At 35.3% G+C, this 27,846-nt stretch overlaps 2 protein-coding genes across 2 annotated transcripts; both read left to right on the forward strand.

The window, feature by feature from the left end:
- On the forward strand, positions 1 to 11,053 carry LOC110722739 (ABC transporter F family member 3-like). Its single transcript, XM_021902027.1, has 18 exons — positions 1 to 464; positions 2,076 to 2,291; positions 3,060 to 3,252; positions 3,399 to 3,607; positions 3,708 to 3,866; positions 4,457 to 4,585; positions 4,662 to 4,763; positions 4,877 to 5,023; positions 5,265 to 5,327; positions 5,598 to 5,644; positions 5,754 to 5,813; positions 6,044 to 6,126; positions 6,763 to 6,857; positions 7,611 to 7,697; positions 9,371 to 9,458; positions 9,649 to 9,734; positions 10,284 to 10,346; positions 10,677 to 11,053. Exons 1-18 carry the CDS (start codon positions 261 to 263, stop codon positions 10,797 to 10,799), a joined length of 2,154 nt encoding a protein of 717 aa, XP_021757719.1. The 5' UTR covers positions 1 to 260; the 3' UTR covers positions 10,800 to 11,053.
- Positions 11,054 to 12,852: 1,799 nt separating this feature from the next.
- Positions 12,853 to 14,206, forward strand: LOC110722524 (F-box/kelch-repeat protein At3g23880-like). Its single transcript, XM_021901793.1, has 2 exons — positions 12,853 to 13,180; positions 13,266 to 14,206. The coding sequence occupies exons 1-2, from the start codon at positions 12,853 to 12,855 to the stop codon at positions 14,204 to 14,206; spliced, it is 1,269 nt and encodes a 422-aa protein (XP_021757485.1).
- Positions 14,207 to 27,846: the final 13,640 nt, after the last annotated feature.

Raw genomic sequence — 27,846 nt, forward strand, 5'->3', positions numbered from 1 at the left:
TGGAATTAATTGTTCTACTCCGTAGTTCGTAGTAGATTTTTTTCCCAATACGCAGTCGCTCTATACGGCTGCACTCATCCTCCATCCAAAAACTCAAGACCTGCAGATCAACTAAAACGCCGTATCTCCACTTTCCCGCACCTTCTTCCAACCATCGAATAACAGAGTTTCAAACAATTGGCGAAGAAGGAGGAACACACCAAAGTTTTCTCTCCGCTCAACTCTCTCATTCTCGCTAGTGTTTGTTCCGCCATTAGAGGATGACGGAGGTGGCGAGCTCGGTAGTACACGAAGTGTTGGGAAGACGAGCCGAAGACATAGACCAACCTATTATTGATTACATCGTCAATGTCCTCGCCGACGAAGATTTCGATTTCGGCGCCGAAGGTGACGGCGTTTACGACGCACTCGGCGAGCTCCTTGTCGATTCTGGCGCCGTTACTGATTTCTCTGAGTGCCGCTCTGTAATTTTCTCTCTCTTTTATTCTATTGCTTTATTTGTTTGATTATTATGATGTTGATTATGACTTAATTTGACAGTTTGTATTGATAGTAATTGTTAGTTGATTATGATGTTAGGGTATTAGAGATTGGAGGTGGTTTGTTATTGGATTCTTGTGATTTTAATTATATTGGGACTAAAGTTTTGATTTTTCAGTATTATGTGATCTAGGATTAGGGTTTACTGTTAGGTTTATATTAATTCGGCTTAAGAGAATGTATGGACTACTCAAAATAAGCATAATAAAGTATCTAGGAGAGGACAATGAATTTGTTGATATGCAAAGGGATTTTTATAGTGAAGTCTTGTGTCTTGTAAGGCTTCCTGCTGTAATTTGCTGTTACCTTTCTTGCCTTTTGAATAACATTTGCATTCCAAGCTTCACTTTGCCATATTGCCATGTCATACCATTCAAATCCTTTTGTTGGGTAAGAGAGGGAAGGACAGGTGAGGTGAGCTTTTTGTTTTTTTTTCGATCAAACTTCCATAGGTGATAGGTTTACTTACTGCTAGCTGTTTTAGGTGAACGATATACATAATCCATTAAGGTTTAAAAGTGTTACTCTTATCAAATGCGACTATTTTTATAAGTTGTTACACTTTCATTTTTGGCAAACCCTTTGTATAACAAAGAGGCACTAGGCAATAAAGGTAGAGTGCCTTTTTTGCTCTAGGCGAGGCACATTTAAAGCGGCTCACCAGAGGTGCACATATGCAGTTTTCATTAACTTCTTTTTATATTGTGTGCCTCACTTCCAAGAGGCAAAGTGCACCAAAGCGCACTCAGGCGTAGCAGGATCTTCATCGCCTCATTGCCCTCGAACCTTTTTATACATTGGGCAAACCTTTACGTATTCATCTCTTTCCTCTCATGATCCCCACCCAAACCCGTTACTACTTTTTTATTATTATTTCTCCTTTTATATTCTTTACTTTTCAATAAACTATTACCTCCACTATGGAGGTATTTGGTAAAGAGCTTATGGGGCATTATTGGCTTATTTGACCAAATTGACCGCTAGATAAGTTAATTTGAAGTGTTTGGTGGAGAGCTGATTCAAAAAATTTATTTCATTAAATAAGCTCTTTTTCAATAAGTAATTTTAAAGAACCTTTTATTAGTTGTTTTAAATTTTTTAGGTGAAATTATACTTATACCCCCATTTAGTCTGAAACCCGAATTCAACTACCTACCCACAATTAGCTTATTAGCCATTTTGCATTCACAAATAGCTTTAAGCAATCAATTATTTACCAAATTCTTTATGTAAACGTTTAATACAATACGCTAGTCAAAATTAGCTAACATAATCAGTTCAACTTTTAGCTTTTTACCGTACACGACCTATAGTTTTCATGGTTTTGTAATACTCTAACTACCCCACTTACATTTAATTATGTTCAAGTCAATTAAATTTACTTAAACTATGTGCCGATCAAATTGTAACATTTTTTTTTTTAATTTTTTTAAAATAGAGGGAATATCGATATCTTAAATCTGTTGTGTTATGATGAAACCTATTTGATTTTTTTTTTTTTTTTTTTTTTTTTTGTATATTGGCAATCTTGACAGGTGTGTAGCATATTATGTGATAAATTTGGGAAACATGGATTAGTTAAGCCAAAGCCAACTGTAAGAAGTCTAGCAGCACCAGTAAGGATGTTTGATGGGATGGACGAAGATGTCATGCCAAAAAAAAAGGTCGAGGAGGTAGATGGCCCTCTATTGACTGAGCGTGACAAAATGAAGATTGAGAGGAAGAAGAGGAAGGACGAACGTCAAAGAGAGGTAAATTCAATGCTTTCTTACAAGGTTGTTTGTCACAAGTCTTAATTTGTTTATTTACTTGTGTCCCGCTTAAACAACTTCAAGCTTATTGGTTTGGAACAGCAAATTGGATGCTTCCTGGACTAGTATATATTTATTGTTTGACTGGTGTCAGATTGCTAGGAGTGTATGTAATATGCCATTCTGAGTTGCTTGGTGGGGGGTTATCTAATCATCGAGGCACAAATGAAAGCATCACAATATATTCAGTATTATAACTCTCCCTCTGTCCTCAAATATCTTCATATTAGGTTTCAACACACTTATTTAGGATTTAGTAGGGTGGGGTGAGAGTGTGAGAGAAAGTGAGTTAGTGGATGGGTTTACTTCGCATGATATGTGAAAACTTTTCCATCTTAAGTAGCATGAAGTTTTTTTGTAATGTAAGCAGGTTATCTGTAGACAGAGAGAGATATAATGGATCAAATCAAATAACATAACCTATTTCAACTTTTTGTTTGGAATGAACTAGGCATTTTACTTCTTTCCCAACCTATACTCAATAGGAAGACTAGGCTTGCTGTATGGGGGGGGGGGGTGGGAGGGGGGGGGGAGGGCATAATATGCAATGTGTTTCAACTTCCTTTGAACTCTATTTTGATTGAAGTAATGTGTAGAATTCCCAGGTCTCAGTGCGTAGTTAGTTTTGCTCTCCTGATGCCTATTAGTTGTCTATATCTATCTTGTATGCCCTTTACATTCGTTTTCTTATTGTTCAAAATTAAACAGGTTCAATACCTGAAGCATGTGGAAGAAATGGAAGCTGTCAGAGCAGGAATGCCTGTTGTATGCGTAAATCACGGGCAAGACACTGGTGGACCTACTATCAGGGATATCCATTTAGATAGCTTTACTGTATCTGTTGGAGGCCGGGATCTCATTGTAGATGGTTCCGTGACTCTTTCTTTTGGGAGACACTATGGTATGTTTTCCACAATCCGATATTCTGTGAGGCACCTCCTCCTCAAGTCTCTTGCTCATTAGAAATGGCAATGAGCAATCTAATCTTTAAAAATTCAGCAGTGTATTTCCGGTGACTTAGTTAATGCTATTGTTCTTCTTTGGCAGGACTTATTGGAAGAAATGGTACAGGAAAAACTACATTCCTCAGGCACCTGGCCTTGAAGGCTATTGATGGTATTCCAAAAAACTGCCAAATACTACATGTGGAGCAAGAAGTGGTGGGAGATGACACAACTGCCTTACAGTGTGTACTCAATTCAGACATTGAACGAAACCAGCTTTTGCAAGAAGAAGCTCGCTTATTAGCACTGCAGGTGAAACTTTACTTCTAAAACTTTCATCACATGCAGTTAGGTACATTACATTATTACAGTTATTTGGATATTAATTGCTCTCTATTTATCTTTTCAATAGAGAGAACATGAACTTCAGGGCTCAGATGAAAAAAGCAATGGTGCATTGAACGGAGATATTGGTAAAGATAACATTACGGAGAGGCTGCAAGAAATATACAAAAGACTTGAACTCATAGATGCTGATTCAGCAGAGGCACGAGCAGCCTCAATCCTTGCGGTCAGTATGAGCATATATTGATATTGCTTTCATTTGGCTGTGATCTTGGTTTAGCCAGATTATTTTCTAAATATATAGAATGTGCTCTACTCAACTCATTTTGGATTTTTTTTTTTGGGTAAAAGTAAGCTAAACATATTGCCAAAAAGGGAAAGTTACATGAGAGTGGCATACCACTTATTACAAGCACCAAAATCACCTCATCACATCATAACAAAAAATAGACCAAACACACTGTACTAGTGTACTGAGTTACAAATTGAAAGAAACCATTCTCCACTTATCACTAAGTCTAGCTTGTACAGTTGTACAGGGTGTCTGATGTATGTAGTCATACCCTTTCAATAACACAGTGGGCTGCATGATTAAAACTATGACTGAATAAATATCAATTTCATGTACGATGGCTACATGAGCTTTACACATTCAAACAGAAATGAATTGCCATGAAATAGCTTAGGGAGATCTGGGGTGTCCTTGATTCTTCTTGATTCTAAGTTGTTTTTTTTTGGAACAGGTCACTTGCTATTCAGTGTTGTTGATGCCTTTACTAAATACTGATAGTTTGTTGGCAATTGGAATATTTCCAGGGTCTTAGTTTCTCACCAGAGATGCAGCATAAGGCCACAAGAACCTTTTCTGGAGGATGGAGAATGCGTATAGCTCTTGCACGTGCGTTGTTTATAGAGCCTGATCTATTACTTCTTGATGAACCAACAGTAAGTATTATGCTCATTCGAACTCTTATTTTTTGATGGTATTGATGTAATGGTTGCCTCTGAATTTTATGTGCAGAACCATCTTGATCTACATGCTGTGCTATGGCTGGAGTCTTACTTATTGAAATGGCCCAAAACATTTATAGTTGTGTCTCATGCCAGAGAATTTTTGAATTCGGTAGAGTTTTAATTTGAAGCTGTTGGTTGGCAAGGATGTTTGACTAGTAATACCATATTCTGAACTTTGTCAAGTGGAATTATTAAAAATATCATTTCAATATATCCTTTCAGGTTGTCACTGATATCATTTATCTGCATGGGCAAAAATTGACTACATTCAAAGGAGATTATGACACATTTGAGAGGACAAGAGAGGAACAACTGAAGGTTCAACAGAGAGCAGTTGAGGCTAATGAAAAATCCAGGTCGCATATGCAGGTCTGTGGTCAAAAGTTGCTGCAATCGATTTAATTGTTGTAGCTTGTTTATATCATGTCAATGATTGCTTTCAGCATCCACCATTACACATTCAAGTAGTATTTTTCTTAAATTTATTTTATTGTGTTCTAGTCGATATTATTCCCTTCAAGGTCTCATAGCTTTTCATTGTGTATTTTCTGGCCTGCTCTCTATATTTATGCGTGCTAAGCTTTATTCTTCATTTCTTCCTATGTTGCAGGCTTTTATTGACAAATTTCGTTACAATGCGAAGCGTGCATCTCTTGTTCAATCTAGAATCAAGGTGCTAATTGATATTCTTCTAACTTTGTTGATTAAGGTTTTTGGTTTATGATGTCTTTGCTATTTGTTGGATGATCTAAGATTCTCCCGTTTTGGAACTTAATGTTCAAGTGAATAGCTCTTACCTAACTTTTCAATAAGAAAATATTCCATGTTATATTATAAATCTGCACTGTTGGTTTCTTTTTCCAGATGATTAGTATTTTAAATTTTCGCCATGTTGATTTTTTTTACTGAATGCTTCTCTTTCTATTAATTTTTATCTTAACAGGCACTAGACCGCTTGGGTGTTGTTGATGCAATTGTTAATGATCCTGAGTATGCTTACCATCTTCATAGCTTGCTTCTTTAACATTTTACGTGTCTTTGGCTTATGATTTGACGCTGTGTTTTCTTCAAGTTAATATTCAGCTTTCTACCTTGGCAGTTACAAATTTGAATTTCCAACACCAGATGACCGACCAGGTCCTCCTATCATAAGTTTCAGGTATGTTTATAGTTCTGATTTTCATTCTTTGCTTCTGATTTTGAATTTACGCACAGGTATAATTGTATTTATTATAGATAAACCTTAATCTCCTTAATTTCTTGGAAGCTTTGTGGAATCTGGCTCTTTATGCTTGATTTTTATGTCCGAATTCATCTTTGTAAATAACTGATTCTGGTTATGAAGCCAGGATTTATTCTGAAGTTGTTTATGTTTGAATGTTGTTTTAGTGATGCATCTTTTGCTTATCCTGGCGGACCGACGCTGTTCAAGAATTTGAATTTTGGGATTGATTTGGACAGTCGTATTGCTAGTAAGTTTTTCATCTTAGTTCTCCATGCTTTTTGTCTGCTTGACTGCTTGTAGGTGCTTATGGATTCTCCTCAGCAATTTGGGTTCTTCTATCTTTCTTTTGTTTTTGATTTGATTATCTGCAGTATGAGTGAACAACTGCATTTATTTGGAAATTCTGTTACTTTACATGTAAAAGGCAATAAGATCTGATGTGTTGCTTTTGGGTCTATGTTGAATGATCTCTTCTTGTTTGACTGATTTATTTGTTAATGAATCTTTTTTTTTTTTTTTTTTTTTTTCCCCCTGAAACAATTTGTTAATGAATCTTTGAAGTTTGCTGTCTCTATCATCCTTGCCATCTTGTGTAATTGTTTTGATTAAGCTCCCAACCATTACCAGTGGACATGATTCATGAATTAGTCTCTCTATATCTTACAGAATGTTTGCCAAGGAACATGATTCAGTTTAGGTGAGGAATTTAGGTGTATGCCTATATTCATAATTTCATAAGTGATGATATCTATATTTAGATAAGGCATTTTGTTTCCCATTAGAATGATTTTGGTTTGATTTGGACCAAGCATGTTGTCAAATTTTTAGGTGAAAAGTCTTGATTATTGGATGCTTTTGATCTAAATTTAATACTATTCTGCAGTGGTTGGTCCTAATGGTATCGGTAAGTCCACAATACTCAACTTGATTGCTGGGGAACTGCAACCAAGCTCAGGAACTGTATTCCGCTCAGCTAAGGTATACAGTATGTACATTGGTACACATTTTATCAAACTATTATCCTTGTTGCATTAAACTTTCTATTGCTGCCTGGAATTATATGGTTATTGTAATTAGCCTTGGTATTGTATTTTTTCTTTAATTTTGCAATTGTTAATGCTTGACATTTCTTTTTCAGAGCTTTAAAAAATTAGAAGTCTTCTTGTCTCAGTATTGTAATGTCATCATTTGTGATGTATTGCAGTTAGTATCTTTTCTACTTTTTATTTCTTTCCTCGTTGATTGCTGAGTGATGGCGTGGTGCTGTGTGTTCGTGCATCATTTCTACGGAAACTTCACAAGCATTAATGTCAGGGCAATACCTGTTTTCATACGCCACCTTTCAAGCCTATAGCTGGAGTTAAATTGGCTTCCTGAGCTACTTTATCTATGTGTGAATGCTAACACTGCTGTATCTTTCTGTGAATTATTTGATAGTCTTGGTCAGTTACTTGCTGATTGTTTTTCTTCCCTGCCTTGTCATTTGTTCAACTGCCTGTTTTTTTGCTTGCTTGGTTCACATGTCTTTTTGGTTGGGCTTTTTTTTTTTTTTTTTTTTTTTTTGAATAGTAGTATTATTCTTTAACTTAGACCAGACTCTTGGTGTTGTGGAACTGAAAGGAGCTTATGGCTTTATAAACAATTAAGTTCATGAAGAAAATCTTGAAGGCATGTTTTCTCATGTTTCTTTCAATCGCAGTCAACTTCTAATCTTTTACTTTATATATGCAGGTCCGTATTGCTGTATTTAGTCAGCACCATGTTGATGGATTGGACTTGTCTTCAAATCCTCTTCTATATTTGATGCGCTGCTTCCCGGTAGGTTTTCTGAGAATGTTGTTTTTTTTGTCGGTTACATGAAATTATTCCTTAGAATTAAATAACACCATTGCATTATGTAAAGACTGCTCCATTATGTAGGGCTGTTTTACACAGGATTTTACTTGCCATCCCTTGAAACATGTCACTTGTGGCAATAAATTCAGAGCTTGATGTTGGTTTATTATTGGCTATTTTCTTATGTCTTTAGTTGTAGCAATAAAGCTGCTATTCACATTGATAATATTAATTTCTACATGTCTAGATAATTGTTATTCATTTTGTGGTCACTATGAATGTTTTGCCCTCGGTTCTTAATAAATTAAGGTGCTCAAAAATACATGTTCATATACATCTATAAAAACTATCGAAAACCATGATTAAGTAAAAAAAAAATCAACTTTACAGATTATGCTACAACAGCTGTGACATACAGTGTAAAGGTTGTGAGAAGCCACTTATGCAACTATGCCACTGGTTCTTCCTCTGTTTTTTTACTTGCAATGTTTTGACTCTTACATTATTCACATATTGAACCTTAATTGTTTTTTTTGTTAATTTATACTGAAGCAAAAATGCAGTCACGTGGGATCTCTCTTTCGTTTTTTGATTAGGGATGTGGGATTTTGTTAGACTCGTCTTATTATTTTTTTTTTTTTGTAGTATTGACAAGTGTGATATTCATGACATTGCAAATTAAAATTTTTTGAAGTGTATGGAACAATGGAAAATTGGACCTCATCCAGTTTAGGAATAAAGTAGTCCAGCCAAAAGCTTCGCATAAGCGATTAGGAATAAAGTAGACTAGCCAAAAGCTTCACATAAGCTATTACATACCTTTAAAGCAAAAGCCTTCAGAAAAAACCCCGAGTTAGCTCGAGAAGTCTCAGTTAGGGCTGGAAAACCCTAACCCGACACGAAAACCCGACCCGAACCTGACCCGAAGTTACTGAGAGAGACCCGAACCCGACCTGAACCGAACCCGAACAACCCGAATTCGACCCGATTTGCCCCAAATTTCATATTTCGTAATAATATTAAGTTTTACACTATTTTTAATAGTTTCTTAGCATAACCCGAAATCGACCCGAAATCTGACCCGAACCCGACCTGCTGACCCGAATTGCCACCCCTAGTCTCAGTTTCAGGAAAATGTAGCAAAGATGTCCCAGCAGACTCTGTTAAGGCAGTACAGGTCAAGAGATTGTGAACTTGTAATAGTAGTAGCTGGTGTCTTTGCATTCTTGGCTTAAGCAGGAGAAGAAGGATTGGTCTATCTAGTTGAGTACTTTCATTAAGTTTTGTTGAAGAATCTGATTTGGCAGTTGCTGCTTCCATCAGAATCCCTCGGCCTAGGATGTTATGTTATCTATGTTTCCCACTATCCGATGAGAAAGAACCGATTTTTAAGGTGTCCACAGTTTCAGACTTTCAGTAGGACCCCAGGCAACATTTTTTGGCATTAAACTGTAGTTACTTTCCGATGCAGTTACCTACTTAGTCACTAATCAGTAGCTTTTATTAAATAATTTGACATAGAGAAATATGTGCAAAATTGGTGAACATGTTGAGTAGGGAATTTATGATGGAGAACTTTATTTAGTGACTTTCATTGTATACTTGAAAGATTTGACCGGACTATTCTGAAAACTTTATATATGTTAATATTTCAGGGTGTTCCTGAACAGAAGTTGAGAGGTCATTTGGGTTCATTTGGTATAACTGGAAATCTTGCACTTCAGCCAATGTACACCTTATCTGGTATGTTCCTTTTCAGCATATTGGTATGCTGGTCATAGTGGAAACTTTCTCGTAGCTTGCAGGATGGATGCGATCCAATTCTGATTCATTTTTTTTTACTTAATCTTGTCTGCTTCTCGGTGATCCTGCAATTTATGGTTGTTGAAATTTTGGGACTCCATTAATGGGATAGAATGGTTTTTTGTAACAGGTGGTCAAAAGAGCAGAGTAGCTTTTGCAAAGATTACTTTCAAGAAGCCACATTTATTATTGCTGGACGAGCCATCAAATCATCTTGTAAGTATTTTCATCGTTGTGATTATTGTTTACTTTGTATTTCGTATAACAGAGTGCTAAATTGCTGAACCATGGGTGAGGCAGCAGTGCCCTCAAAATCTTAAATGTATCAGGTGGATGAATTATTGAATTAACAAACTTTTATGAATTGAAAAGTCGAGTTCTTTGTTGCATAGTCCATTTCTGTATGTAGTTCGCGTCAAAAATAATGAAAAAATGTGGGCTTGACATTTTCTTTTTTCCAGTTTGTGTCTGACATGTCACAAAAATATGAAAATAATGTGGATTGACTTATTTGTTCATATTAAAGGTTAACAATTAGTAAATGTATTTGCTATATCAGCTTGATTTGTTTCTGCTATTTCCCAATATTGTTCTGTCATCATACATTTGTTCATAGTAGAAGATTGCCAACCTTTAAAAATAGCAGTTGGCAAGTTATGTGAAGAATCCTTCAATGTGGTTTGTGGGTTTACTGTTCTATGTAGGAGACGTTTCAATTAAAATTTCAAGACATTATTTGATTATGGTAATTTAAATTAACTGCAGGATTTGGATGCCGTAGAAGCTCTTATCCAGGGTCTTGTTATGTTCCAAGGAGGAATACTGATGGTATTATTTTCTTTCATTTGGCTGTAGCCTATAGCTACCATTTATTGATACTTTTTTTTTTTTTTTTATGGCTGTTTTGCCCCAATTGATAGTAATGGTAATGATGTTAAGTCCAACATTGTCCGTGATAATGCTTCCTCACCTCTAATTATGTGTTGAAATTTTCATCATAACTGTTTATTGCACTATCATGGACGTTGTTGCGAAACTTTCCTAACTCATTACCATTGCCTTTGAATGTTACTTATAACCTGTACCAAACCAACCATTGGAGCACAAACACAACAATCCCTAACTGGATAAGTGATGTCTATGTCTATGTCTATGCAGGTTAGTCACGATGAACACTTAATTTCCAACAGTGTTGATGAGCTGTGGGCAGTGTCTGATGGGATCGTGACACCTTTCCGTGGGACATTCCAAGATTATAAGAAGTTACTGCACTCATCTTGAGTTGAGTCAGTTGTCAAAACATGAGTTCTAAAGTTTTTATGTAGCGAACCCATAATATGTTTTTATGTGGTGGGCATAGAATATCACTAATGTGAAATGGCTGGAGTGTTTGAAACCATAGCAAACATGCTGCTGTATGTTGCCACTAATTAAGAGTTGGAGTGTTTGATTATGTTATTCTTACGAACAATTACTATACAGCAATCACTAATTGATTATATTCATATGCAACATGCAAAAAAGTTGAAAAATAACGAATATCAAATAGCTATATGGTTTTATTACTCCTATGATTATTTAGGGTCCATATTGATGGATTGAAATTTATAGAGTTGAACTAAAACAAAATGACCTGAAGTCCTGAACTATACTAAATTCAATAATACTCCGTAATAGTAATAACAGCCACATGGTGATATCTGATACTGTGTTTCTTCATGGTCATTTGTTTTTTTTTGAAACCACATGGTCATTTGGTTAGGTAAAGGAGAATGGAGGTTAAACAAATTTTGTAATAAGTTCACTTGCTTAGAGAAGTTTATTAAATAAACTTTTTACAATCCATGAGAATAATTTTTGATGAATTTGTTCTTCACGTTCATCATTATTAAAAAATAATTCAATGCCATATTAGTAAAAATTAATGAATTAGACATGGCAACTTAAATTCAATTACCACATAGGTAAAAATTTAAACAAAAACTTTTGTATACACCCGCTTTACACTAATATTACTGTACATCGAGCAGTATAAAGGTAACTTTTACTTAATTTTAGGGTAACTTTTTGCCTTTTTTTGGTTAACTTTAAACATAATACAATTTTTATAAATATTTATGGGTGTGTTCGGCGCTAGCTTTTGAGTAGCTTTTAGTGGTTTGACTACTACTTAACAAAAAATGTGAGTGTTTGGCAAAGTAGTGGTTAGGGTAGCTTTTAGGGCGTGTTCGGCAAAATATAGCAGTTGTAAATTGTGTAGGTAGCTTTTAGTTGTTAACAAGCTGTAGCTGTGAATATAGATAATTTAGATATGAGTGTTCGGTAAAGTAGCGGTCGACTAGCTGTTACATATAAAAATCAATATTTTATATTTAAAACTATATATTAAATTTTCAATAGCTACCTAAAAAGCTACCTCTACTTTCAAAAGCTAATATTTCTAACTTTTCAAAAAAGCTACCTCCACCACTAAAAGCTTCCCGAACCACTATGTCAAACACTCACATTTTTTTATTAAGTAGTGGTTTGACTTGAGCTACCTAAAAGCTACTCAAACGCTAGCGCCGAACACGCCCTTAGTGGTGGAGGTAGATTTTGTGAAAAGTTAGAAAGATTAGCTTTTGGAATTAGAGGTAGCTGTTGAAAATTTAATCTATATATAGTTTTAAAAATAAAATATTGTTTTTTATACATAATAGCTAGTCAACCGTTACTTTACCGAACACGCCCACAGACAATAAGAAATGTTTTATAATGGTAATTTAATTACATTCAATCACTAATAATTGATTTTTAGTCATTTAAAATGTGATTCTTTATTAATAATTTTTATTTGTATTGAATTACTTTTATGCATATTAGGGTAACTTTTATTTATTTCAGGGGTAACTTTTGATCAAATTAGTCTATCTTTATAGTGGATGTACAATAATTATTGTACACCCGATTTTTTTTAAAGTTTGTTAAATTTAAAATTACCTTTAGAAAACTTATCCGATTTTTTTTTTAAAGTTTGTGATATTTAAAATTACCCTTAGAAAACTTATCATATTAGAGTTTAAGTTATCCCAAAAATATTTAGAAGTTATCCCAAAAATAGCTAAAGGTTAAACTTTATCTATTTCATTATATAATACTACTTGCGTGTAAATTCTTTACCTTGCTTCTGCAATTATTATCTTCTAATTTCGCCAAAGCCCTACCTCCTCTTTGAGGAAACCCTACCCCTCTTTCTAAAAGTGTTCCTCACTCTCTTTTAAATTGATTCTCCTCTTGATTTTCGTATACTAGCAATTCATTCTTTACAGTATAATCTTGATAAAAATCTTTTGATATGGAACTCCCACGTGATGTGTTGATGGAGATACTTGCTAAATTACCGGTGAAATCGTTGATTCGGTTTACGAGTGTATGTAAGTATTGGCGGTCTCTCATAAAATCCTCAGAATTTGTATCAAAACATTATGCTACTCGTTCAAATCTTGGTTATGATTCTTTTTTGACCGAATTTTCCCGTGCTTGTTGGTTTTCTGTTTTCTCTTACGAAAATTTTACATTTGAAACTGCATTTAAGATTAGACCTGCTGTCCTCTCGTATAAACAACCCAAGTTGGGTATTGATCATCGCGACGTAATCAAATATATCAATATTTCCGGCCCTTGTAATGGCGTTTTCTTTGTCTATTTCCACAGAACAGGTCCTCCTGAGACAATGCTTTTGTTTTGGAACCCGGCTACTCTGACAAGTGTTTAAGCTGCCCAGTTTAGCAGATGATCTTATTCATCAAAATCTTGGTTTCGGGTTTGACTCCGAAACCAATGATTTCAAGGTTGTTTGTTTTTATGGTACTAAACCCTGTCTTGGAGTTGGAGTTGGAGTTAACATTAGGAAGGGGATACTGATATACTCCCTTGCTGCTAATTGCTGGAGGGAGCTCCATGTCGAAACAATGAACACAGTATGGGTTTCTCATAATAATGTTTTCTCTAAAGGTCGTATGTGCCATTGGATATGTCGCACATTTCTTCTCTCTTTTGACATGGTTGATGAGGTTTTTTTGCAGACCAGTCTGCCTTATTGTCCAAATGGGTTTTTGGATCGTGGCTCTGACTCTGATAACATGTATCCTGCCGTTTATATTTTGGACAGCAGCTGGTTACAGCCTACATCGACCATAGACTTATGGGTTTTACAAAAGTATGGCCGTGCAGGGTATTGGAGCAAACAACTATCTGTCACAATTCCTGAATTCGTCTTGTTTACTCCATCAATGCTGCTGCGGAACAACAGGTTAATTGTGTTTCACAACGGCAAAGACAAAGAGCTAAAATGCTATGATTTGGTCCCACTACAACAAGTGAAATCGCTCCCTCTTATTCTAGACTATCCTGTTCTTGCCTATACCGAGAGTCTTGTTTCTGTACAACCAAGTCATCAAAACAATTCATCATCTGATCAACAACAGGAGGTTAACATGGATTTATTGCAGGAAGAGTGTAGGGGATATCTGGGAAGGGAATATCGTGACAAAGAATTTGAACCTGATGGAGAACTAATACTAGAAAATGATGGTGATGGTGATGCTTCGTCCGTTGACAGCGCTTTCATGGAGCCTGCAGGACCACCATTTATAGACAATCCCGTCGATTACGATGATTATGAGACAAAAAAAAATTCAAGCTTATAGAGCTAAAGAGTGGTATAGCTTAGCAAAGCTGCCTTATTGTATTCGCGAAGTCAACCAACCAGTGATGTCCAACCCCTGCACGTTTTAAGCGGTGTAGTTCTTTTATTTTCCTTATGCTTTCATAGGTATTATCCCCTTTTTTTTTTATTATTGGAAACGAGGGGCAAGCCCCATAGTTATTATCCTCTTCAAGATGCTAAACTTTTTATATAAATCAAAGTCATAATTTCTAAATTTTTAGTAACATCTACCTTATGTCATTAATTGAAAATATCATACCCCTCCGTTTTTAAATATTTGTCCGTTGTCCCATTTTTTCATGTGCGGAGTTTTAGGAGATATTGGAGAAAATAATAAAATATGAAGGTAGTGGGGTAGTTGAGACAATAAAAAAATATAAAAAGTAAAAGTAGTGGAAGAATTGAAGGAGAGGGAATATTTTGTTGGGACTTGGGACTAGGGATGGGCAGATGGCAATATTAAGTGGATATCCACAAACCCGCTCCACCCGCTATAAATATATGGATGAAAACCCGAATTAAATGGATGAAAAGCGGGTGACGGATGAAGCGGGTGATGGATCGGATCGGATGTGGATGATACTTTTTTCATCCGCTAACCATCCCCCACCCATTTAACATATATTAGATTTTTTAATTTAAGAATTTTAATAATAAAATATTAAATGTGCAAGAAAATTACTTATTTTTTATGTTGCAACTTAATTTTTCAAACATATATTGTTATTGTTTCATTTTTAATTAATAAAATAAAAAAATTATTGTACAAATAACCGAATTTAGAGTTTATGTGAGTTTTTTTTTTCCATTTTAATATTTACCCATTAATCATCCGCTCCACCCGTTTCATCCGCAGATGATGAACGGACGGATATGGATGATGGGTGAAGCGGATGATGGATGGATATGGATGGAGCGATTAAAGTAATGGATGGATGCGGGTGAAGCTCCACCCGATCCGAATCCGATCCATTGTCATCTCTACTTGGGACCACTAAGTGTGAGAAATGAATTAAATATTGTAAAAGCTTTTTAAAAAAGAAAATAGAGCAAGTATTTAAAAACGGTGGAAGTATATATTTTTAATAATAAGCGATTTTAAACAACGATTTATTAATAATTGAGGACGGAAAATATACTAGCATTATTTGTGAAAGCATAAATGAAAGCAGTAAACCAGGAACAAAATCCAAGAATCAATTTTATGAAACCTCTTACACACTGTAAGTTAAGTTAAGTAGTAGTTTATTCTTAATGGTAGCTGACATTCCATGAAAGCAATTGAATATAATTAATAATATTAATGTTATGAACAATACATACTAGTAAAGCGGCTTACAATTATCTTAATTATTAAGAGTATGAGAACTATTTTTATACAAGAATTAATATCCCCATTGCATGCAATTGAATTTCAGATCTCAATATCAAAAAGAGCAATCTAATTCATGAAAGCAAATTATGCAAATCGGTTAATCTCAATATGAAGATTCAAATCTCAAATTATAAAATCAGCACGAATTTAAACAATTGCAATTCCAAATTACAATTTAAAAAAAAAACTATCAATAAGATTACCGACGATTGTATGAGAATTTTCAGGTGATAAAAGTACAGCCAAATGTATCACTCGAGTTGTTAGAACTTGCAACTGAGATAGAATTGTAAAAATTTCGGTTAAATCCCAATATCATCAATAATCAATCAATCAATAACTATATACTAAAAGACACACCAACAATGACACGTGTCATCTCTTGGTGTGTCCTTAAAGGTTTTTTTTTTTTTTTAAATTTATATATCACCAATAATTATATACTAAAAGACACACCAGCAATGAAACGTGTCATCTTTTGGTGTGTCCTTAAGTTAGTTTTTTTTTTTTTTTTTTTTTTTTTTTTTTTTTTTTTTTTTTTTTTTTAGAAACACCAATTAAGTAAAGTTGTAAGGAGGTAAAAAAAAAAGTTAACTAATATGTAATTTGCCTTAATTATTAAAAATTAATTATAGTCTAAATCTTTACTTTTTGAAAGAATAAAAAATTAATTATAGTCTAAGGGCCTGTTCACATTTACTTAATTTCAGTTCAGTTCAGCTCTAATCAGTTTAGTTCAGTTCCAATCAGTTCAGTTCAGTTCAGTTCACTTCAGCTCTTAATTTCCCTCTCACATAAAATATTCATTTCAGCTCAGTTCAGTTCAGTTCCAATCAGTTCAGTTCAATTCAATTCAACTCTAAGGGTCTGTTCTCATTGACTGAACTCAGCTGAACTGAACTGAACTGAACTGAATTGAACTGAACTAAACTAAACTAAACTGAAATGAATATTTTATAAGAGAAGGAAGTTAGGAGTTGAACTGAACTGAACTGAACTGAATTGAATTGAATTGAGCTGAACTGAACTGAACTGAACTCAGCTGAACTGAACTTCAACGTAAGAGAACATGCCCTAATCAGTTCAGTTCAGCTCATTTCAGTAAATGTGAACATGCCCTAAATCTTTACTTTTAGAGGTTTAAAAAAAAATCTTTACTTTTAGAAAGAATAAAAAAAAAAAAAAATCAATCACAACACTAGAAAAAATATCATATAGATTATAATAATTAATAATAAAAGATTATTAAAAATTATTTTTTCCAACCTAATATTACCTTAATAATGAACAAGTACAAGTAATAAACATCAACCAATAACTACATAATATATTGATTGATGACTTTTTTTTTTCTTTTTTTTTTGTATAAGATATTGGTAAAACATAATTTAAAACATACCAATATCCAATAACAAGAGAAAGGTTGAATAAAGAAATAATAGTACGTTATTTGAAAGATATGGATTAATATTGTAAATGGCTAGAGTTGAGATAAAATAAAAGCGTGATTTTATATATTAGCGAGTATAAAGAGAATTGAATTATTTGGTGAGGTAGATGTATAGCTTTAGAAATTAATTTAATTAACAAGAAAATAATGATATCACAGTGAAATACATGATATATAATTATATGATCAAATGCATAACTTTTAAATACAAAATTAGCTAATTGGATCTTCTATGCTTATTCCAATAAATATTTTTGTAGTTTAATTCATAATATTATTAGACAAGCAATTTTCTTACACTATTATTTTTTACACTAATTAAAATATTGTAAAATTGATAATAACACCAAAAATTACCGTGTATGGCACGGGACCTAACCTAGTTTAGAAAAAATCCTACCTCAGATTCCGCTTCAAAGGAGAACGTTGACTGCGCTTCAAAGGAAATTGAAGGAGAAAGAGGATACTTGTATGACGGTAAAGACTAAAGACTATACAATTTAGGTCATTTTATTTGTTTGAAATAAATAGGAACTATCTATATTTTTGGTTGATAGCTTTATTTTATTTTTAATTGTACTTTATTTTTATTTGTACTTTATGTTGATACCCATTTAGCCATAAATTTAACCATTTAACCATAATAAATTTTTCATTTTCAATTTCGTCATATATACAATTTCACTAATTCACTATTTTAATTTCCTTTTTACTTTCATCACTCACCCTGTTTCACCTTTAATAATTTAATTTTTAAAAAACTAAAGATAATAAGTAAAACAATTTTATTTCTTGACATACAAACATTAAAACAACATAATACAATGGATGTTTCTACTATGGTCCACTTTATTTGGACAATCACTATACTTAATTATCATTGGTCGAATTTTTAATTTTTTTTTAACCTTGGTCAAACACTATTTTTAGTATTTTCCTTTTTTAATCCAATTTTTATTTTCCAAAATATAATTATTGAATTTCTGAAAATAATTTTATGATTTTCAAAATTTATTTATTAAAATCAGTTTTTAATTAAATAAAAAAAAACATTAAATTAAAATAATCAAAATAAAAAAATTGTTCATCAATGTTCTTTATTATTCATCATTGTTCTTCAAGTTTGTTTATCCATGGATGAGATTAACCACCATTATGGTAATCTTTAATTTGTCCCATAAATACACTCGCACATCAATGAAAATTGAAAATATGCATCGATTTACATATTATATGTGAAGAGTTCATTCGAATTTGATTCATGTATGAATCTGGGAATGAATTTAATCCTAAAGCAATAAGTGTTAATTGGATAATCGCAAACAAGGGATGAAAAATCGGTCATTATATGTATGCGAAAATAAATAAAAAAAAATTAACAATTCATTAATTTTATTCATTAGGCTTAAATAGGCTTAAAATACATAATTTTTATCGAATGTAACCTGGAAACAAACAAAATGACTCTTCAAAACAGTTTGTTAACCTGCTCCCAAAAAAATTTGAATAATATACATCACAACTTATGGGAGTAGTAGCTGTATTTTCAACACAATAATACAACTCTGTTAACAAATAATTAAAACCATTTATCATTTCACATCTCACGAACGGCTTGGGAATTTGTAATTGATCATGTAGATACATGATATCTTTAACAAAGTAAGTATGCTTATAGCCGGCCGGAGGGAAGATTACATGAAAAAAAAATTATTAAAACATAATTAGCATTTCAAAAATAAATATGTGAGATTTAAAGAATATTAGATACTTACACTTTAATAAATAGTCGGCATTAATCATATGATTGAGGACGAGAGCTCTTCAAAAATATTCATATTGATTAAAAACACTACATTTCCCGTGTTTATCCCATTGATAATCCCAAAATTCATAATATTTAATGTTTTGGCCAAAGAATGAAATTTTTGGCCACGTTTCAAAAAGTTGATTATGCAATGGATTAACATTTGCTAATTGAAAGTTAGGACCTACACAGTCAACCATGTTTGAATATTTAAGAGGAGTGTTACCTATTGTGTTTGGCCAAAGGCCATGAATTGTAAAAGAAGAAACTGGAATTTTGTTACTACATGCATTAAGAATGCAAAAATTGACATTGTAAGTCAAAACAAAAAGATAATTCCATGGAAGAGGTTTTATATTTGTTTTAACAATACTGTTGTTTGTTGAGAAATTTGAAGAATTTGAAACTTTTGCGAAACGTGCGAAACTGATATTCAAATAAAATGTAAACAAATACAATTTTTTTTTAGTTAGTTAGTCATTTGTAAATGTAAACTGATATTGAAATGTAAACAAAACTGATATTGAAATAAAATGATAAGAGAAGTGTAATTATTTGTAGTTTTATACTGATCATTACTACGTTTTTGTCGTGTGATTAACTAAGTTGGTAAATCTCGCATTATGTGTAATAGTGTAGTTTTTGTGTGATTTAATTAAGCAGTTGGTGGTTCATGCTATGTGTAATAGAATTGTATCACTAGTTGGTTTATGATGGGATTATACATACCTTAAAGTAACCGAAACACTGCCACTTCTGCCGACAACGCCGGATTTCATGCAACTTATTAATCTGGGTTCCGAGGAAAAAAACCTTGACAACATCGTCATGTGAAAGTAAAGGAGAAGGGTGGTAAGAAGAAGAGTGATGAGATGGGGTTTTTTCGAGTTGATCAGTGTTGTTAAGTAGGAGAGAGAGATTAAAGATTCAATCAAAACTTTGAGAGGGTTTTAATTTTGAGGGAAATGAAAGAAATTTGAGAGGGTTTAGGGAGATTTAGCAGAAGAAGCTAACATGTAGCTAGAAGGATGGTGGTATTATGAATATGAGTTGAGTAGAGTAGTGAATTGATTATCTAATGTTAATTTTAAGAGGGATTATGTATGGGAGGTTATTAATGGAAAAGAGAGGTAATTGAGTGGAGACAAGTTCCTCTGAGAAAATTCTTGCGGCGAGCTTTCTCTCTCCTCACTCACAAATGGAATTGGAGGTGAAATGAGCAAGTGAGCAACATGTCACGGGTCATCTCCCACACCAAGGATGGGCGTCAAGAGAGTCACTAGGCAGCAAGGCAACAATCGGGGCTAGGGGGCTTGCCTTGGTGCTCAGGTAAGCACTTCCCCCTAAAGAGCTTTATATTGCACCTTGCTTAGAATCCTAGTGAACACGCACTTGACAGTAACACAATAATGGGTCGTTGGGAGACCCAAATGAAGTCCAAATGGGCCCAAATTTGGGGGTCCACCGTATTTTGGGCCAAGGAAGACGATGGTGGTGTCAGTTTTCTGAGACAAGGTCCCGAAATACAAGTTTGTGCAGCAGGTAGCCCGGGAAACGTGGGAAGCTTCTAGAAGGTTCCGGAGCTATCTACGGAGTTCTTTTGGAGGAGTATTCTAGAGAGGATGTCTCTAGAATATTCAAGGTTCATCCAGTGCATCTTAGAAGTCTCTAGGGCCTTCTATGTATGTACATTTTGAATGTAAAGTTCTAGAATGTTCTAGGTTAGTCCTTAGCATTCTAGGTAGGAAGCTTGTAGAAACCTCCATGTATGTAGTTCCTAAGGAGGTGGGAACACTCTAGATTGTTGTAGTCTAGAACCCTCCATTTGAGGAGGTTAGGAACGTTCTAGAGAAAGAGAGTAAGTAGGGTGGAGCACTATAAATAGGCTCCAAGGCATCATTTGTACATTCAAGTTGAGAGATCAACAAGTTAAGAGCTAGAAGTTGAAAGCAATACAAAAAGCCTTTCTTAAGCACTTGTGTTCTCTTGCAACTCAATCCTTTCCTTCCAACACTTAGAGAGTGTGAGGAAAACTAAGGCACGAGGGTGCCAAGTGAGTGATCGGGCATACCAGCAAGGGTGATAGCTTGGGTGCTCAATTGTCTACGACACTTAGTCGTAAATTCGGACTAAGGCACTAAGGGTGAGTGCTTAGTTCAACCAAAGGGGACTTGTTAGCACAAAGGGATCGTGCTAGCAAACTTATACTAGCAGCACAAGGAGTTGTGCTACGTGGGCACAAGGAGTAAGTGCCAAGGAGAAAGCCTGACTCGTCTTACGACGGACTGTAAGCGGGTGGCGCACGGTGCGTGACTAGGGCAAAGTAGTCGGCAAGTGACAGGTGGTATCAGAACCAGGTCTACGATTGTCGTGTGGGATCGGCATCGTAAATTCGAGGCGTTGCTGTTGGAGCTACGAAAGGACGGTAGCTAGGCAACAAGGTAAGTCGCTTCATTCTTATTGTGGAAATAAGTATGGCTGGCGACAAAGAAGTTCCGGCGAGCCAAGTTTTTCAAGGGGAAGAGGAGACAACAAGGAGGTCCAAGAAGAAGGGAACGAGGGAACCATCGAGGGACCCATCGGTGCCCAGAACCTTGACCTCTGAGTTGGAACCCCGCCTCATGAGGGTAGAGTGTACTGTGGCGGACATGCACGATGATATCACACAACTCTCGGACTCCGTGGAGGGGCTAGAAGGAAAAGTGGAGGCCGCACACACTGCTACCCAAGATTTGAGGGACGAGACTCTTGGGCTCGTCAATAGCGCGTTGGCAACAATTCGCGAAGAGGTCGCGAAACTCAAAGAAGAGTTGCTTGGGAGGAGAAATAACCAAATGATATGAAATAACCAAGGAAAAACAAGTAAAAGGGAGGAGAAATCAAGTAACAAAAAGTTCAAACCAACAAACCAAGATAACCTATCTCAAATTCACAAAGATAGATGAAATAGGGGTCTTAATCAAAGCCAACACCAAGTAAAGCTAAGATTAAGGTGTAACCACAAAGATTACAAGAGATGCAATCACAAATAAAGCAACATAATCACAAAGATTATGGTAGAGAGAGAAAGTCTCTTGATTACAAAGTTCAACAAAAATTAATTTAAAATGCAAAAACGTCTTAAAACAACTTAAATAATTCGCACAAACTGACAGAAAAACGGGAGAAGGTTCGGCCGAACTCTGGGTAAGTTCGGTTGAACTTGTGGGTAGGTTCGGTCGAACTTTTGGAGTTCAGCCACTCCTGCAAAGATGCAAAAATCAAGTCTGAAACTGCCTGGAAGGTTCGGGCGAACCACAGTGTAGGTTCGGCCGAACTCCCCTGCTCCTGGACAGCTCATTTTCAAACGTTCATAACTTCTTCGTTTCTTGCTCAAATTTAGCATGTGACAAGTCGTTGGAAAGCTCTTGGACTCTACTTTCACCTAAAACTTGAATCACCTTAAATTTCCTTATAACGAAGGAGATATGTATGAATGAATTAGTTGCATCCTATATTGATAAGCTTCTTCCCTCTCATCCTCGTTCCCATTGTTTATCTTCAACCATTAATTGACACAAGGATTGTTTTTATTCACCTAAGTCACGTCATAATATAGAGAAGTTATCCAAAAGTAGAATGGAGCCATAAATGCCACCAATTGGAACATATAGTCGCACAACTCGTAGTTTTCAATGACGCTCCCGCATCAAACCTTCTCTCTTGAAAAGGAATTGACCTCAATTCCTAGAGATGACATAAAACTCAAACCAAACCTTAGATAATGACTTCATTATTAAAAGCAATGAATCCTACTTTGCTTCATAAAACAAATTCAACCGATGTATCTACGCGGATCAAACACCAAGATTACGAACTTGAGCGAAATGAGGAGTAAAATCAAGTGAACCATTGTGTAGAGCAAGAGGAGAACAATAATATCACCATTCACATTATTTATTCTTTTACTCAAGCACCCACAACAAGCGCAATACGATAACCATGGGGGTTGACCAGCACATGATGACCCAACAAGTAGTGTAAAATCACATTGAAAAACATCATTGAAGAAAAATCCAACACCAAATGTGGAACCAATGCAAGATGTACCAATTAACACACCATAGAACAAAGAATTCCTTTCAAATTGTTTTCTTGCAATACTTTTACCAACACGAAAATATGGTAAACAAGAATCTAGCTCAAGATGTTCATAAGAATTCGAAATCATTGAATAACCACTATGCTCATTAAAAGACGCTTTCACAACATCCAACTTAAATTCTTCTTTCAATTCATGCTCTATATAGCAATCTTCACAACTCTCATTAACATGAATGTCAAAAACCTCACTAGAAGAACATAAGGAAGGAGTAGGATTATATAACTCACTTAAGAGATTCTCATAAGTCGGAGACAAATAATCATCAACATGAGATGTGGACTCCATGTTTACTTCATTCAAGATCATAATCGGTAATGCCTCTTTGCAATTTGTTGACTCGACTTCAAACACTACCTCTTCATCATAGATTGGTGGACCATAGTCTCTCTTATGATCAAGTGGAAAATGTGGTGTAGATATCTTTTCATCCATACTAGGAGCTTCAATCTTGCACATATCCTCTTCCATCATAATTGGCAAAGGCTTGTGTGTCTCACTCGTTGATGCACAAGGAATTTCGAAAGAAGGTTTAGAATACGCACTAGCACTATTCACTTTAGCAAGCTTCTCAAAGTTCAAAGCCTTTTGCACTACATGATCAATACTTCCATAGGCATAATCATCATCTTTTAGCCTTAGCATCTTCTCAAGACAACCAATGTTCCTAGCAATCTTATGTTTTGGGGCCTCTTCAATCCCACTCAAAATATAAAGATTTTCAAACTCCCTTGTATACTTCTCCGCCAACATAGGTCGTTGATTGAGAGCATTCAATTTAAGAGAAACCTCTTGCAAATAATCTCTAGGAACAAAAGCTCTACTCATGTGCTTCTTCAATTTATCCCAAGATGTGATTTTTTATTTTCCCTCAATCCTCCTACGATTCTTAAAATTCTTGTACCACAAAGTTGCATGTTTCTTAAGTTTAATTATGGCTAATTTACGATGTTTTTCATCATTATATCCTTTACAATAAAAAATTTTCTCCATAGTTCTAACCCAATCAAGAAATTCATTAGGATCAAGATTACCTTCGAAGTCCGGAAGTTCCAAAATGGTGACTCGGTCACGGTTGTCCTCATGGTGTTGTTGGTGGTGTTCCCTTCTCCGATGAGGAGAGTGAGAGTCATCTTCTTCACAAGGGCTCCTCCTCCTTCTAGGACTTCTTCTATTCTCCAAGACCTCAAGTAGTCTATCAAACTTCCTTTCTAGAGCATCCAATCTAGAGTTTTCATTGTAACCTTCATCATCTCCATAATAGTATCTATCACCCATGTTTCAAGATAGAAAACTTGTATTTTTGAGGGAAATTTCAAATTTTTGTGGGAAAAGATGAGATCTTTTTAGAGGGGGAAAGAGAAAATCATAAAGGTAGGATCTTTCTAGGCTATTAACCTAGGCTCTTGATACCAAATGATATGAAATAACCAAGGAAAAACAAGTAAAAGGGAGGAGAAATCAAGTAACAACAAGTTCAAACCAACAAACCAAGATAACCTATCTCAAATTCACAAAGATAGATGAAATAGGGGTCTTAATCAAAGCCAACACAAAGTAAAGCTAAGATTAAGGTGTAACCACAAAGATTACAAGAGATGCAATCACAAAGAAAGCAACATAATCACAAAGATTATGGTAGAGAGAGAAAGTCTCTTGATTACAAAGTTCAACAAAAATTAATTTAAAATGCAAAAACGTCTTAAAACAACTTAAATAATTCGCACAAACTGACAGAAAAACGGGAGAAGGTTCGGCCGAACTCTGGGTAAGTTCGGTCGAACTTGTGGGTAGGTTCGGTCGAACTTTTGGAGTTCAGCCACTCCTGCAAAGATGCAAAAATCAAGTCTGAAACTGCCTGGAAGGTTCGGGTGAACCACAGTGTAGGTTCGACCGAACTCCCCTGCTCCTGGACAGCTCAACTTCAAACGTTCATAACTTCTTCGTTTCTTGCTCAAATTTAGCATGTGACCAGTCGTTGGAAAGCTCTTGGCTCTACTTTCACCTCAAACTTGAATCACCTTAAATTTCCCTATAACGAAGGAGATATGTCTGAATGAAGTAGTTGCATCCTATATTGATAAGCTTCTTCCCTCTCATCCTCATTCCCATTGTTTATGTTCAACCATTAATTGACACAAGGATTGTTTTTATTCACCTAAGTCACGTCATAACATAGAGAAGTTATCCAAAATTAGAATGGAGCCATAAATGCCACCAATTGGAACATATAGTCGCACAACTCGTAGTTTTCAATGACTCTCCCCCATCATGTCCTACATACAATTATTATTTGAAAGAGTCGTTGAGTTAGATTAAGTTCCTTATAGATTTGTGCATGGACTTTGGCATAATTTAATCATGCAATAACTGGTGCATAAAGGGAAATTCTACATACTACGGAGTATTATGTTGTAGTGACACATCAATCGTAGTTGTGCATAACTATTCTTTTTGTAATTTAACTACATACACATCCAACTCGAATTCCCGATATGCTAGTTATATTACTTATATATACACGAAGTGCACACACATCATCTTTTATTTTATATGATTTTAAATACATTCCATATCAATTTCCGGCCTCAATCAACTTGTTCGAGAGTAAATTATACACAACAAATTAACAATATACCTAAAGTTAGGATTATTCTTAAGTTGGTGTTGGTAAAATACCTGTCGATTCCAATGACAAACAAAGATGATGAAAGGGAATAATACTTGACTGAAGATCTCAAACTCATAGTCGCGTCGTGGAACATAATCCACTGCCTTAGAAGCGAAATACGCCACCACCGGTACAAGTTTTCTGATGACGCACGCCCCCCAAGTTTAACAAGACTCTCCTTCGTAATTTGTGTACCCGAACCCGAAGCGTGGAATTGCTCAAGAACTGTTCAGATCTCAAAGGGTAGGTTTGTGTTTGTGTGTTTAGGGTATTTTCAATAATGAAATTAACGTATGAATGAATAATTTCCAAGGAGTAGTATTTATAGGAGTAATAAGGAAAAATAAATCACATCACAAGTCTCACGCACTCCTCATGCAAGGCCCATTACTTGGTGGGTTTGCGAGCTATCGCTCAGCCTTGCAGTGGGCGTCTTGAGCTGCGAGCTATAGCTCCCTCGCTGGAGAGCTATCGCTCGGGCTGCCGCAAGAGTCTGCCAGCAGCGAGCTATAGCTCTCTTGACGGCGAGCTATCGCTCAGATTGTCGCAAGGCACCTTCAGCAGCGAGCTATAGCTCACACATAGGCGAGCTCTCGCTCGGACCTGCTGCTAGCCATCACAAGGCATCCGAGCTCTAGCTCTCTTGCTAACTCAACCTTGCCGCGCCTCCCCACTTGTATGCTACATCTTCCTCTCGTTAACTCCTTGCACACTCACTTGGTAAACCTCCGATTTGCATTACTAGAATTGCAAATACTCTAACAATCCCCCACTAATGCAAAACGGACATGAGATCATGAAATCTGAACAGTTAAATGAAAGGTTAGGTACTTAAGCACTAGTATCCATAAGGTTTGAACTAACGCCTTAGTGACACAGGTATTCAACACTCTTCTGGTGAGTATCCAAAGGTTTGAACTCGCAGGAGCGAGGAAGGAACATGTATCACATACTTCACCTTTTGAACTTGAGTAATTCCGCCAATCTTGGCCAACACCTTGGGCTCTCATGAGTACTTCAGGAAACTACACCACATTTTCCCTTGAAGGAGGCCACCCCTCGTACTCACGTAGGTGTTCCATATGTGTATAAACACATTCCCAGCACATCTAGGGTATTTCCATGCAGGCTTAAAACACATTCAAGCACCTTGCAAACCCAAGATTTTTCTATGCAATAGAATAAGAACATTAAGAACGAAAAGTTCAACCCTATCAACTCGTCGGTGCATCTATCAATCCACTGCTCAACGAGCTCTTAGGCTAGATGCATTAAGGGATACTCCCAACCTCAGTCATTCGGTACCACTATCTGTAATACCCCGTATTTTTATATGTATTTTATTTAAAGTATGTATTTTATAAAGTATTTAAATAGTTGTAATTATTTTAATTAAAGTATTTTTATTAATATTATTAAAGGAAAGTTTATTTAATTATTTTATTTAAAGGTTGGGGTTTTATTTTAGGAAAGTTTGATTTTTCAACAAGTTTAGTAGGAAAGGGATTAGGAAAACCTGGGAGAGGGTTAGTAGAGAAGGGATATAAATATCCCACTTATGAGGCAAATCAAACTTTGCCCAGAGTGGAGAAAACCCAAGGTAAACTTCTCTCTCTCTCTTCCTTATTTTTTTTCCTTTTTCTTTTCCCCCCTTCCCCTTAAATTTTCGGCTGCCCTCCCTCACCACCGCTGCCAGCCACAGGCAGGCTGGTGGCCGCCGCTGCAGCAGGCGCAAGCCGCCGGCAGCAGGCAGCCGCCGCCGCAAGCAGCTGGCAGCCGGTGGTGGCTGCCGCCCTCCTTCCCCTTTTTCCCCTTCTTTTTTTCGAACCTTATATAAAAAAAAGTTGAAGCTTTCTTGTTTTAATTGAATCTATTCTTGGATCTAAATATAAATTATGAGTTTGGGGGTTTAATTTTGATGTTTGATAATTGTAATTGTGTGAATTAATTTTCAGATTTGATTTTTAATTAAAAAGCCCCAATTTTTGAAACCCTAGGTCCTTGATTTATGAAAATTATGAAAGCATATGAGATATTAACGTTTAGATCTTCAATTTAAGTGTTTTAAGACTAAATTACAACAAGTTTTAATTAGAAATAAAGTGCTGGAATTTTATGTAGAGCACTTAATATTATGTTTTTAAAGGAAATTTAAATTACCCATTAAGTGGGACTT

This window comes from Chenopodium quinoa, unplaced genomic scaffold, assembly GCF_001683475.1.
Source record: "Chenopodium quinoa cultivar QQ74 unplaced genomic scaffold, ASM168347v1, whole genome shotgun sequence".
In the NCBI taxonomy this organism is placed as follows: Eukaryota; Viridiplantae; Streptophyta; class Magnoliopsida; order Caryophyllales; family Amaranthaceae; genus Chenopodium; species Chenopodium quinoa.